Source organism: Callorhinus ursinus, unplaced genomic scaffold (assembly GCF_003265705.2).
Source record: "Callorhinus ursinus isolate GAN/ISIS: 27379988/994484 unplaced genomic scaffold, GSC_fseal_2.0 scaffold106, whole genome shotgun sequence".
Classification (NCBI taxonomy): Eukaryota; Metazoa; Chordata; class Mammalia; order Carnivora; family Otariidae; genus Callorhinus; species Callorhinus ursinus.
Window position 1 is genome coordinate 1,405,910 of NW_027397168.1, and position 12,989 is coordinate 1,418,898.

The following is a 12,989-nucleotide window of genomic DNA, read 5'->3' on the forward strand; positions in this document are numbered from 1 at the left end:
CACCTCTTCCTGCCCTGCCTTCCCATGCCCGGGCCTGTGCTCTCCTGGAACAGTGCAGGGCAGGGAGCGGAGCGGTGAGGCGAGGAGCGGCAGCTCCCATTTCACTCATTGCCACCTCGTCCCTGAAAGTGGGATGGGGGGGACACTGAGGCCCGGGACAGGGACAGGCCCCGGCAGCAGTCATTCGACAGCAGGTCCCGTGCACCCGGGTGCAGCTCCTGAAGAAGCCGAGGGTGGGGGTGCAGCCCCGAGCAGGGGTGAGCTCCCCGCGTGCTGGAGCTGACATTCTAGGGCCACCAGGCAGCGGTGCACGGGCTAGAGAAGCCCGAGACACAGGAGTTAGGCCGCGGGGGGGTGCATGGTGGCAGGAAAGCTGCAGAGCCAGCGGAGGTATGAGGCCCGTTCAGGCTGGGTGGTCAGCAAGGCCGCGCAGGAGCGGGCATCTGACAGAGACCCGAAGACGCCGCGGGACCTTTAGCGAGGCGGGTGAGGTCCCCCCGAAAGGCCCAGAAGAGGGGATCTGAAGTTCACCACCGATCCTTATCATAAGGGGGCGGTGGGAGCGCCTTGTCACTACGGTTAGCGTGTGTCGAGCACCGGGCACGTGCCCAGGACGTGACACAGACGCAGGTGTTCTCGCCACGTCGTCCGGTGTGGAGGTGGGGAAGCCGAGGCTCAGGGAGGCTCAGAGGCTCGAGCCGATCGCCCAGCCTGGACGTGAGGGCGCCGGGGGTGGTGTGTGGGCTGCATCCTGGCAGAGCCTGCACCCTGACCCCTGTGCAGGCCACCCCCACGGTTACCAGCCCCTTGCGTAGCCTTCACCAGACGCCCGAGAGGAAGACAGATCGTATTTTCATCATTTTATGTAGCTTCCTGGAGTCATCGGAATGAGTTGGTACTTGGACGAAGGTGGAACGGAACACAGGACCCCATACTCAAGGCGAGCACCTGCTGTTACTGTCACTATCAATGAGAAAGAAGCCCTCGCTCCATAAGTGAAGGAGAGGGGGCGGATTAATGGAGCCAGGAGGAACAGAGGCCTTGAAGCCAGACTGCCTGGGTTCAAATCCAGACTCTGCCCTCGCTGTGTGACTCTGGGCGAGTTTCTTAACCTCTCTGAACCTGTTTCCTGGTAATACCAGTTCTCACCTTGTGCATTAGTTGTGGGAAATAAATGAGATGATGTATGTACACCACGGAAAACAGTGCTGTGGACTGAATGGTTTGTGTCCCCTTGAGAGGTAATAGGAACATTTTGTATATATTTGTTCCTGGCACGGAGCTCCTAAGTCTCTTGGAATTTCCTTGGTGATAGCAGTGTCTTTTGTTCTCATGAGGTGACTCTGGGTGGGCCCCTGGAGACACAGAGCCATGATTAGAAGCTTGGGATTTTCAGTCCCCCACCCACCCCTTCTCTAGTGAGGGGAGAGGGGCTGGAAGTGGAGTTAATGATTGGCCCTGCCCACGTGAGAAGGCCTCCACAAAATCCGGAAAGCACAGCATTCAGAGAGCTTCCAGCTTGGTGAACACATCCACATACCGGGAGGGCCCCTGCCCCCCAGCGCCACAGGGACAGAAGCTCCTGCCCTCGGGACCCTCCCAGACCTCACCCTGTGTACCTCCTCATCCGGCTGTGCATCGGTGTCCCCTTTCAGATCCTTTTATAATAAACCAGTGACGTAGTGAGTAAAATGTGTCTGCGTTCTGTGAGCCCCTCTTAACAAGTTAAACCCAGGGACCGGGACTGAGAACCTCCTATACACGGCCACTCAGGACAGGTGACAGTCTGCACTTGTGAATGGCCTCTGAAAGCGTGCACAGGGGAGCCCTCCACCTGTGGGATCTGATGCTACCTCCAGGTAGACAGTTGAGTTGAATTGTAGGACACCCAGCTGGTGTCAGAATTGCTGGGGGCGGGGGAACGCCCACACATCCGGTGCCCAGGAGAAGTGGGGTGTTTTTCTACTCATACTTACTATATATATTAATGCTTAAATATGAACATAACACGTAATATATATAATACACATGATCTATATAACATATACATTGTATTATATAATTATACAGTAATTACTATAATAGTTATATATCATATACATTATATATTTTATGTAATATATGTACTATATATGTAAAATAAGATAATTTTGGGCATATATATAAGATATATACCATGTTAAAAATAGAGCTACCCTATGACCCAGCAATTGCACTACTGGGTATTTACCCCAAAGACACAAATGTAGTGAGAAGAAGGGGCACATGCATCCCAATGTTCATAGCAGCAATGTCCGCAACAGCCAAACTGTGGAAAGAGCCAAGATGTTCATCAACAGATGAATGGATAAAGAAGATGTGGTCCATATGTACAATGGACTATTGCTCAGCCATCAGAAAGGATGAATACCCCACTTCTACATCCACATGGATGGGACTGGAGGAGATGATGCTAAGTGAAATAAGTCAAGCGGAGAAAGTCAATTAGCATATGGTTTCACTCATATTTGGAACACAGGAATACTGCAGAGGACCATAGGGGAAGGGAGGGAAATCTGAATAGGAACTCTTCAGAGAGGGAGACAAACCATGAGAGACTCTTGACTATAGGAAACAAACTGAGGGTTGCTGGAGCAGAGGTGGGGGGACAGGGTAACTGGGTGGTGGGCATTAAGGAGGGCACGTGACGTGGTGAGCACTGGGTGTTGTACGCAGCTGATGAATTACTGAACTCTACATCTGAAACTAATGAGGTACTGGCTCATTGAATTTAAATTAAAAAAAAGAATGAAAAAAAATCTATACAATGAGCTATATGATAGTATATGATATATAATAAAATACATGATACATATACTGAGATATATGTAATAAAATATACACGTATAAGAAGATATGGCTTGTTGTTCTAGAGAGCCCTGAATGACACGTGGTCCCTGCTTCTACATTATCTTCCTGATTTCCCTGTTTGAAATTTTAGCTCCATCCCCTGCTTCCTGATCCTGATTCAGACTACAGCCTGTCTTAGTACTGATTTTATTTCTTGGCATCTGTCTTCTTCACTAGAGTGAGGGCAGAGCTGTGGATCTGCTCGATTTTGCTCCCTGTTGTTTCCCCAGGACTTGTAACAGTGCCTGGTACACCGTAGGCACTCGGTAAATGCTGAATGAATGAGTCAAGGATAGCGCTCAATAAATGCCAGCCAGCTGGATTATGAATAAGCAAGTGAGTCTTCCCGGGTCCCAGGCCGTTCCACTCCAGACCTAACGCAGTTCCTGGAGACCTGGATGCGGCTTGTGTCCCGTCGTCCCCAGGGGAGGCCAGGTGAGCGGGTTGAAGACCTGCGGGTTGGAATCCTCTCAGTGGGCCTCAGGGCACATGGGGGCTGCCAGAGTTGTTTGGCACCTGCCCTGGGGGGTTAGGGGCTGAGGACAGGCCAACAGAGCCTGATGGAGTAGGTTCTTGGGGTGTGGGCGCTCTGGATGGGTTGTTTGGCATTTGAAAAGCATATTTACAGATGAGTTGTTTCCTGTCTCTAGGAATTAGCTAGCTCTGGGAGGGGCGGTCTCTCCAGTGCCAGGAGGCCCCAAGAGGTCAAAGCAGCAGAAAATAAAAGGCATGGTGAATACATCATCGCCCTAGCCAGAGCCAGTCTCCCTCGCTCAGCCTCAGCAGGGGTGGCTGGACAAGGCTCCCTGTGGGCCTCTGGGGCCTCTGGCCAAGCAGCAGCACACGGACGATGTAGCCAGAGGGAGGTGGCCCTTCTGCTCTACCTGCCTAGACACTGCCCCACTGTTGGGGACCCCACCGGGACCTCAGGGACCCCACACGCCTGCCCCAGAATATGAGGAAGGGGTCTCCTGGGTCAGCCAGTTCCCCCTCACAGCCCCGGTTCCTGGCCTGGGAGTGGTCACACCGGGAGCCTCAGAGATTGGGGAGAAGGAGGCTGGTCCTGCAGAAACCCAGTGAAGCGGTGGCGAGGCTTCCAGGCAAAGCCAGAAATGTCTTGGAATCTTTGGAATTACAGGAGAGGAACGATCCTCTCTCACATCACAGACTAATCACTGCACCCACCCAGCCCCGCCGTGAACCCCAACACCCTGGATGGGATGCCTGTGAACATAAAATGCTCTGAGTCAAGCAGGTGCCTTATCCAGTGCAAACCTCACCCACAACCTTAATATTTTAGTATTTTATTATCGAAAATAATTATCCTCTATTTTGTCAATAATAAATTATAAACAAATATATATAATATAAGTATAATTATGCTCTATTATTATCAATAATAAAATATTTATTAAGAAATAACTAGTATCCAGAGTGCTATTATTATCCCACTTTTCCAAAGGAGGAAACGGAGGCTCGGGGGACTAATACTTTGCTTGAGATCAGGGAGCTGAAAAGACAGACTTTTTATGTGCAATGTTTCTGTTTTCTCAATGGTGTCCAATTTCCGTATTTATTTAAGCAATGCTCTTTGGGCCAGAACACGGACCACCTATGTGTGGGGGAAGAACCGCATGGAACCCCGTGGCTTGTAGCCTGGGTCATGTGGTTGGCAGCGTGATGAGGTTCGCTGCGGGGTCAGCGGATCCCAGGTACTGCTGCTGGCCCCCACACTTAGTAGGTAGTGATTGCCGAGCTCCTTTGGTCCCTCCTTGTCTGTTAAACAGAGATGGTGCCTGACCTCCCATGAGGGTGGAGGTGATGGCTGAGGTCACGGACCTGGGTCAGCATGCACTAAATGCAGCAAGCAACCCCAAAAGCCTGGGACCGTATTCCTCACAGCCAATTAGGAGGAGGATGGGCTTCCTGGGGGCTCCCTCCACGATCTTGCACTGCTGCTTCTGGAGATGCCCAGGGGTGAGGATCCAGAAGACAAGTAGGGGAAGGGCAAGTGGCAAAGGCTCAACCATTTCTGAACACACCCCTCTCTCACTTTCTACAGGTGAGGGGTAGTCCGTGTCCCCCTGCCCTGGATGCCAGTGGAAAATGCAGTCTCTGACAGGACAGCTGTGTTCCCAGACCAACTCCACATGGTGAAGTAAGGGTTGCTGGCCCTCCCTCCCACGCACACAAAGCACAGGTGGGTGCTCAGGTAATGCTTGCCCATACCGTGTAGACATCAGCTACAGTTATGAAAGGTCAAACTTCTAGCCATTTGGGGATGTCATAGATTGAACATGTCCCCCCAGATTTAGATGTTGAAATCCCAATACCCAGTCACTTCAAAATGTGACTGTATTTGGAGACAGGCCTTTAAAGGGATCATTGTGGTTAAATGAGGTCATATGGGTGGGCCCTAAGCCTATGGCTGGTGTCTTTAGAACGAAAGAGACACGCCAGGGCCTCACACAGGGCTGCCATATGCAAGCCTAGGACAGTAGCCACAGGAGAAACCAACCCTGTGGACACCTCATTGTCAGAATTCCAGCCTCTGGAACCGTGGGAAAATAGATTTCTGTTGTTTAAGCCGCACGGTCTATGGTGCTTTGCTATGGTAGCGGGAGCAAACCAATGCAATGAATAGAGAGAGCTACAAAAAGCTCCCGTTGGACAAACTTCCCTTGCCCGAGACACTCAGATCCTGCTTCAAACATGCAGCCACTGAACAGAGAATCATATGTATTCTATTCTGGATTAAGTGCCAGGTACACAGACAGCTGGTAGGATTCAGGACCAAGGACAGTGGCTGGTCCGGCCCACAGGAAGGCCTTGAGAGGAAAGAATGGAGCCATCCCGTCTCAGAATCCCACCACCTGATGTGGAGCAGCCCACCCAGAAAGGACCAGGGAGGGAGACCTTGCGACCAAGCAGGGACTTGCCCTAGGTGGTGAAAGAGAGTCCAGAATTCTCTTCGATTACTCTTGGTTGATGGCCAGGGGCTGGCAAACTTTGTGTGAAGGCCTAGATGGTAAATATTTTACCCTTTGTGGGTCATAGGAGCTCTCTTCTCATACTCTTTTCATTTTATTTTACAACCCTTCCAAAAGGTAAAAACCATTCTTGCCTTGCGGTCCATGCAAAAGCATGTCTGGCTCTGTGGGCTGTGGTTTCTCAACCCCTGGTCTGATCTCCCTGGGACTGGCAAATTCACCACAGTGACAGCAGAGCATGAAATCGATGTGCGCCCTGTGTGGTGGCTCAGGTTGTGCACCCATGAAGCAGGCCCTGCTGTCATCTGTCTTTTCCAGATTGTCAGGAATGTGGCACCAGCCTTATGGGCATCTCTTGAGGTCCCTAAGTTAAGCCTAAAGAGAAAGAAGGCCGAAACTTGGCCATCAGGCCCATCACGTGAGGCTCAGTTGTTGGTTAGCTGGGAGGAAGGCCTGCTCCCTGAGCTGGGCCGGCGCGGGGCCACCTCCCCGGCCATGTGGGTCTTCTGGTGGCAGGTGGGATTCCCGATGCACCTGAAGGCCTTGCCGCACGCCTGGCACTCGTAGGGCTTCTCCCGGGTGTGAATTCTAAGGTGCGCCCTTAGCGTGGGCTGGTGCCGGAAGGCCTTCCCGCACTGCGCGCACTGATAGGGCTTCTCTCCGTGTGGATCCTACCGTGCTGGACCAGAGTGGACTTGCGCACGAAGGCCTTGCCGCACACGCCGCACCGGAAGGGCCTCTCGTCGCTGTGGATGGCCTGGTGCTGGAACAGGAAGGACACCTTCCGGAAGCTGCGCCCACACTCGCCGCATCGGTAGGGCTTCTCGCCCGTGTGGATCCTCAGGTGGATGGAGAGGTGCGCCTTCTGGCTGAAGGTCTTGCCGCACTCCTTGCACGGGAAGGGCCGCTCCCCAGTGTGCGTGCGCCGGTGGACGGTGAGGTGGCCCTTCTGGCTGTAGGACTTCCCGCAGGCCCCGCACTGGAACGGCCTCTCGCCGGTGTGGCTGCGCCGGTGCACCACGAGCTGCACGTTCTGGTTGAAGGCCTTGCCGCAGTCGGGGCAGCGGAAGGGCCTCTCGCCGGTGTGGATCCTCTCGTGCAGGATGCGCGCGGACGACTTGGTGAAGCGCTTCCCGCGCTGCTGGCACGGGTACGCCTTCTCGCCCGTGTGCGTCTTCTGGTGCTCCACCAGCGTCACGCTCTGCGCGAACGCCTTGCACACTCGTAGCACCTGAAAGGCCGCTCGCCCGTGTGTGTGCGGTGAGGGTTGACCAGGTCGGATTTCTTGCGGAAGGCCTTCCCGCACACCCGGCACTGGTGGGGTCTGGCGCCCGTGGGGGCCCGCTGGTGCCCGAGCAGGGACGAGCGCTTGGTGAAGCGCTTGCCGCACACGTCGCACACGAAGGGCTTCTCGCCGGTGTGGATGCGCTGGTGGTCCACCAGACTGGTGATGAGGGTGAAGGCCTTGCCACAGTCGGGGCAGCGGAAGGGCCGCTCGCCCGTGTGCGTGTGCTGGTGCCCGACCAGCTGCATGCTCTGCACGAAGGCCCGGACGCACTGGGCGCAGCGGTAGGGCCGCTCGCCGGTGTGGATGCGCCGGTGCACCGTGAGGTTGCTGCGCTGACTGAAGGCCTTGCCGCACTCGGCGCACGCGAACGGCTTCTCCCCGGTGTGCACGCGCCGGTGCACGGCTAGCGTGGCATTCCTGCGGAAGCGTCTCCCGCACTCGCCGCACGCGAAGGGCTTGTCCAGCGCGTGTGCGCGCTGGTGCTGCGCCAGCTGGGCCCGCTGCGCGAAGGCCTCCCCGCACTCCCTGCACACGCAGGGCTCCTCGCCGCCAGGGGCTCCCCGGGGGCCCTCCCAGTCGGGGTTCCGCGGGGCACAACTGTGGAGGCTCCTCCCTTCTGGAATTTCTGGCTGGGCGTCTCTGGGCTGATGCTCTGCAGGGGCCCTTCCTGGAGGCCCCTCGGACTCTCCCGCCCCGGAGCGCCAGAGGCGGCTCCCTCCCAGCTCTTCCAGGGCCAGCCCGGGGGACGCTCCTGCAGGCACGGCTTCCTCTGGGCCGTCCCTGTCAGGCCTGGATTCCAAATCTGAAAGAGACCCAAAACACGAATGCCTGCTCCCAGAGCGAGGAGAGGTGAGGGCTGGGAGCTAGGAAAGCCAAGAGAAGTCCCCTCAAGCACTTCTCAAGGGTTCTAGAATAAGGCCTGATGCGCGGGTGCAGTGTCCCCTCCCCCCATTCATATGCTGAGATCCTCAACCCCAGGTGGTAATGTTAGAAGGTGGGGCCTTGAGGAGGTGAGTAGGTTGGGAGGGTGGAGCCCCCATAAATGGGCTTAGTGCCCTCCTAAAGGGGACCCCAGAGAGTTCCTCCAGCCTGCCTCTCTGCGAGGACACAAGAAGTCACTGGCCGTGAACCAGCAAAGAGGGCCCTCCCAGAATGGTTGGTCTTACCTAGTGAGCTGAGGTTCTGCAAGTTCTCCAGCATCACATCTCTGTAGAGGTCCCTCTGAGCCGGCTCCAGCTGTTGCCACTCCTCCTGGGTGAAGTCCACGGCTACGTCTTTGAAGGTCACCAACTCCTGCAACCACAAAGTCATCTGGTCCACCCAGGCCCAGGGGAAAGGGGGGGCAGGGAGCTGGTTTCAGTGGGTCATCCCCGGAGGACCCCCTACACACCAGCCCAGCGCAGGGCACATAGTAGGTACTCAAGAGACATCAGCTGAGATTATGATGACCATTATTATTACAGGGCTGGAGTTTGAGGCTGAGACCCTGGGTTTGATGATTCTTTACAAGGACACACACGACTCTACATAAAATCGTACCTGTGACTGCCCTGCCCCAGGTGTTGGGGAGACGGGCCCTGGAGGGGACTCAGGCGGGCAGGGGCTCATTCGACTCTCTGTCCACCCACGAGAAGGAGGGTGAGGGACAACAGTACTCACCAGGGCCTCGTCAGCCAGCAGCTGGGCAGCCATCCCTTCACTGCCCATGTGATGAGGGACTGGTGGCTGAGTCTGGGGGCTGATGGGGTGAGGTGCAGGGAGCGAGAGAAAGGGAGGACAGTGAGGAACTAGGCCTAGCTCTGCTCTACACGCACACGCACACACCGCCGCCCCCTTTTCCCAGCCACAGAAACACACAGAGATACCGCACAGGGGCTCACACTAGGCAGACGCCCGCGGTGTGGTGGAAATGGGCAGTGGAGACGTGTCTCCCAGGCAGGATCAGACCCAGGCCCGCTCTGCCTACACATCCCCACCCTCCCTGACCCAGCTCATGGGGCTCTTCCCTCTGTGCTGACCCAGACAACTCTCACAACTCTCCTTTGACACTGGTAACCCTGGGCTGAATTGATAGTGAGGCTGCAGGAGCCAGATACCTGGGTTCAGATCCCAGCTCTGCCACTTACCTGCCGTGTACCTTTGGGCAAGTGACTTAACTTCTGCCTGCCTCAGTTTTGTCATCTGGAAAATGAGGATAAGGTGCCCACCACACAGGGTCCTTACGAGGTTTCAACGGGTGAGTATAAGCAAATCCCTTAAGGTAGTGTGTGCCATGTGGTAAGAATGTAGAAACGTTTTCATTTAATTTTTTTAAAGATTTTATTTTTTTAAAGTCATCGCTACACCCACCGTGAGCCCTGAACTTACAACCTTCAGATCAAGAGTCACATGCTCTACTGGGAGCCAGGCACCCCTGTTTTAATTTTATTTTATTATCACCATCTGTATATAGAACATTCCCCCCACCACCCCACTTAACTGGGATTCCTTTTATTAGCCTTTATCCCAGGACTCTGCATAGGATTTGGTCTACAGCAAGCTTCCCTATTTTATTATGGTCAAATACACATAACATAACATTTGCCATTTTACCAATTTACCATTTAAAGTGTACAATTCATCAGCATTGATAGCACATTCACACTGTTGTACAACCATCACGTCTGTCTAGTTCCAAACCAAAACATTTTCATCACCCCAAAAGGAAACCTATACCCCCAAAGCAGACCCTCCCCACGCCCTCCCTCCCCCAGTCCCTTGGAACCACCAGTCTGCTTTCTGTCTGCATGGATTTGCCTGCTCCAGACATTGCCTATAAACGGAATCCTACACTGCATGGCTCTGTGTCTGGCTTCTTTCACTGAGTGTGAGGTTTCCAGGGTTCACCTATGTGATTGAGTGTGTCAGGGCTTCACTCCTTCTCATGGCCGTATAATATTCCAATGTGTGAACAGACTGTTCATGTGCTCATGGACATTTGGGTTGTTTCCCCCTTTTGGCCATTGTGAGTATTGCCGCTGTGAATATGCACGGTCAAGTGTTTATTATCTGAATCCCTGTTTTCAATCCTCTGGGGTGTATACCCGAGTGGAATTGCTGGGTCATGGGGGAATTCTGTGTTCAACTTTTCAAGGAACCACCAAACTGATTTTCCCCAGCAACAATGGGCCTTAAATTAGAAGAAACTCTGAATATACAAAAATACAAAAGGGAAGGAGACTAGGGTCTTTTAGGTCATCTGGGGCCACAGGGTCTCAGAACCTGCATTTTTAACGGGTCCTCTTCCTCACCAGGGACTCTGACATGGCTCCAGCTTCCCCTTCAAACTCTTGTGATCCCAAACCCCAATCTGTAAAAATAGAAAACGGAGCCCAGCAGCAACCTCTGGGTGTTTACTCTTTCTTTCTTTTTTTTTTAAAGATTTTATTTATTTATTTGAGAGAGAGAGAAAGAGAGAGTGGTGGGGGGAGGGGCAGAGGGAGAGGCAGACTCCCTGCTGGGCAGGGAGCATGACACAGGGCTCCATCCCAGGACCCTGAGATTATGACCTGAGCCAAAGGCAGGTGCTTAACTGACTGAGCCACCCAGGCGCCCCTGGGTGTTTATTTCTAAATGATATACAAGTACTGCAGTACAAAACATGGTATATTATGATACAAAATATAAGGTACACACACACTATATATATATATATATACACCATACTTACAAGTATATAAGTACACACATACTCTAAAGACCATATTACCATATGTGTCTACGAGACATAATCACACAGTAAATGCCGTATATATGCATATATAACGTATATATGAACTGATATAAGTGACCTGTATATAAGAGGTATAGGTACTAAATATCACATATACATTATATGTGGTCCAATCACTCACTAAATACCACATATACCTATATATATGTGACCTTTTTATCTGTGTGCTGTGGTACCAAATACCATATATACCTGTATATGGCATGGAATCATGCACACTAAACACTGTGTGTAAGATATGTAAACTGATTATACATATATCATTCATTGTTCTGAATACCATATGCATGGGCATATAAACGGTTTACCACATAAACATGTACATAAGGTGTATAAACACTACCATATATACTTATAAATAAGGTATATATATGTACATATACTACTGTATATACATTATAGAAGGTGTATATGTACACTCACATTAAATACCATAATTACACTAATACATATAACTACCCCAATACCATATATATGTGTATGCCACGAAATACCATATTTCAATGACTCCAACAGACCATACACTGAAAAAAGGCATGATTTTGCCTAAGGGGAAAAAAAAATCTGCCAGTTAAACCACAACATACCATCAGTGGTAAGACACATCCTATTTTTGGAGATGTTAAAATGGGAGGGAAATGTGAAAAATGCATCTTAGAATTAAAGCTGAATTGCTCTCCTTCGTGAAATGACCTACCAACGCAAGCTCTACTACTCTCTGGCTTCACCCCACTGCACAGCCTGGCACACCCCATGTCGGAGACCACTGTCCTGACGCAGCGCAGACCCCGGGTCCAGGCTGCCTGGGCTGGACTCCCTGCCTGCCGCTCCCTAGCTGTGTGCCTGGGCAGGTCACTTAACCTGTTTAGTCATCTGGAAGGTGAAGGACCTAAGACCCCTACTTTGTAGGGTTGTTGTGAAGTGGTACCTGCACAGGGCTTCCTAAGTGTGGTTATTATATTGCACTAACTCTCCCACCGTTGTGGGGGCGAGGGGGCTTTTCATTTTTGCGCCTCAGTTTCCACATTTGCAAATGGGGGGGAATCCTAGTGCGAATGGCACTGGGCTCCTGTGGGGTTCAAGGAGATAACAGGATGTCTCTCCGGTTTCCGCAGGCGTCCACATCAGCATCGCCCCGGGAGCTCCAGAAGCCCCGGGCCCCCAGGCCCCGCCCCGGCGAATCGGAGCCGGTCTTCCCGGGCGGGGCCCGGGGGTCTGCACCTCCGATGAGCTCCGGGCGGCGCCGGCACCGTGGGAGGGGGACCCACGCTCCGGAGCAAGTGGACGCTCCGAAACTGCTGGCGGCAGCGCTGCCGTTACTATTACCTAAACAACAGCAACAACGGGAGCAGCTCCGACGGATGGAGCTCCGCGCGCCACCCCGGCAGAGGTGCTGTCCACACCCACTGTCCGGGCGGGGAAACTGAGGCACGGAGGGGCGGGATTCACAGCCCCTTCCGGGCCCCTCCTGCGATCCGGGGCGCGTGATCCTCCCCACGACGAGCACCTGGCGGACTAGTGAACCCGGCGGGCGGCGCGGACTCACCGGCGGCCACGGGGCGGCGGCTGGGCTCGGGCCGTGGTCGGTCCCGGCGAGCACACGGTCTGCGCCTGCGCGCCTCGCCGCTCCCGCCCCGCCCCTGCACCGCGCGGGACCGCGCCCCCCTCCGCACTCCCAGAAGCCTCAGCGTGGGAGGAGACCGAGGGGCGGAGGAGGGAGGAGAAGGGGATGGGAATAGAGGAGGAGCTTGGAGGGAGGAGAGGGGTGAAATGGAGGGGAAGGGCTTGGAGGAAGGAGGGTGGAAGGGAAGAGGATCGGGAGGGACTGAGGGGAGGGGCTGGGAGGAGGGAGGAGGACAGGGAGCGGGGGCGAGGAGGGGCTTGGGTGGAGGAGGGGAGAAATAGCTTGGAGGGAGGCAGAGAGGGGAGGAGCTTTGAGAAAGGGGAGGAGGGGCTTGGATGGAGCAGTGGGGAGGAGAGGAGGGGAAGCGCTTGGGAGGAGGAGGGAGGAGGGGAGGGAGGGGCTCGGAGGGAACAGGGAGGGGGGGAG

At 53.8% G+C, this 12,989-nt stretch overlaps 2 protein-coding genes across 2 annotated transcripts in view; one reads left to right on the top strand and one right to left on the bottom strand.

Moving 5' to 3' along the window:
• Positions 1–12,989, top strand: part of SMIM17 (small integral membrane protein 17) — a 57,552-nt gene that overhangs the window by 19,532 nt on the left and 25,031 nt on the right. The gene's annotated exons all lie outside the window — the stretch shown is intronic.
• LOC112806538 (uncharacterized) lies at positions 6,296–12,605 on the bottom strand. Its single transcript, XM_025849100.2, is given in 6 exon segments — positions 6,296–6,543; positions 6,546–7,097; positions 7,100–7,969; positions 8,334–8,460; positions 8,827–8,905; positions 12,486–12,605. Coding segments are annotated over 5 exon segments (1,836 nt in total). The 5' UTR covers positions 8,875–8,905; positions 12,486–12,605; the 3' UTR covers positions 6,296–6,304.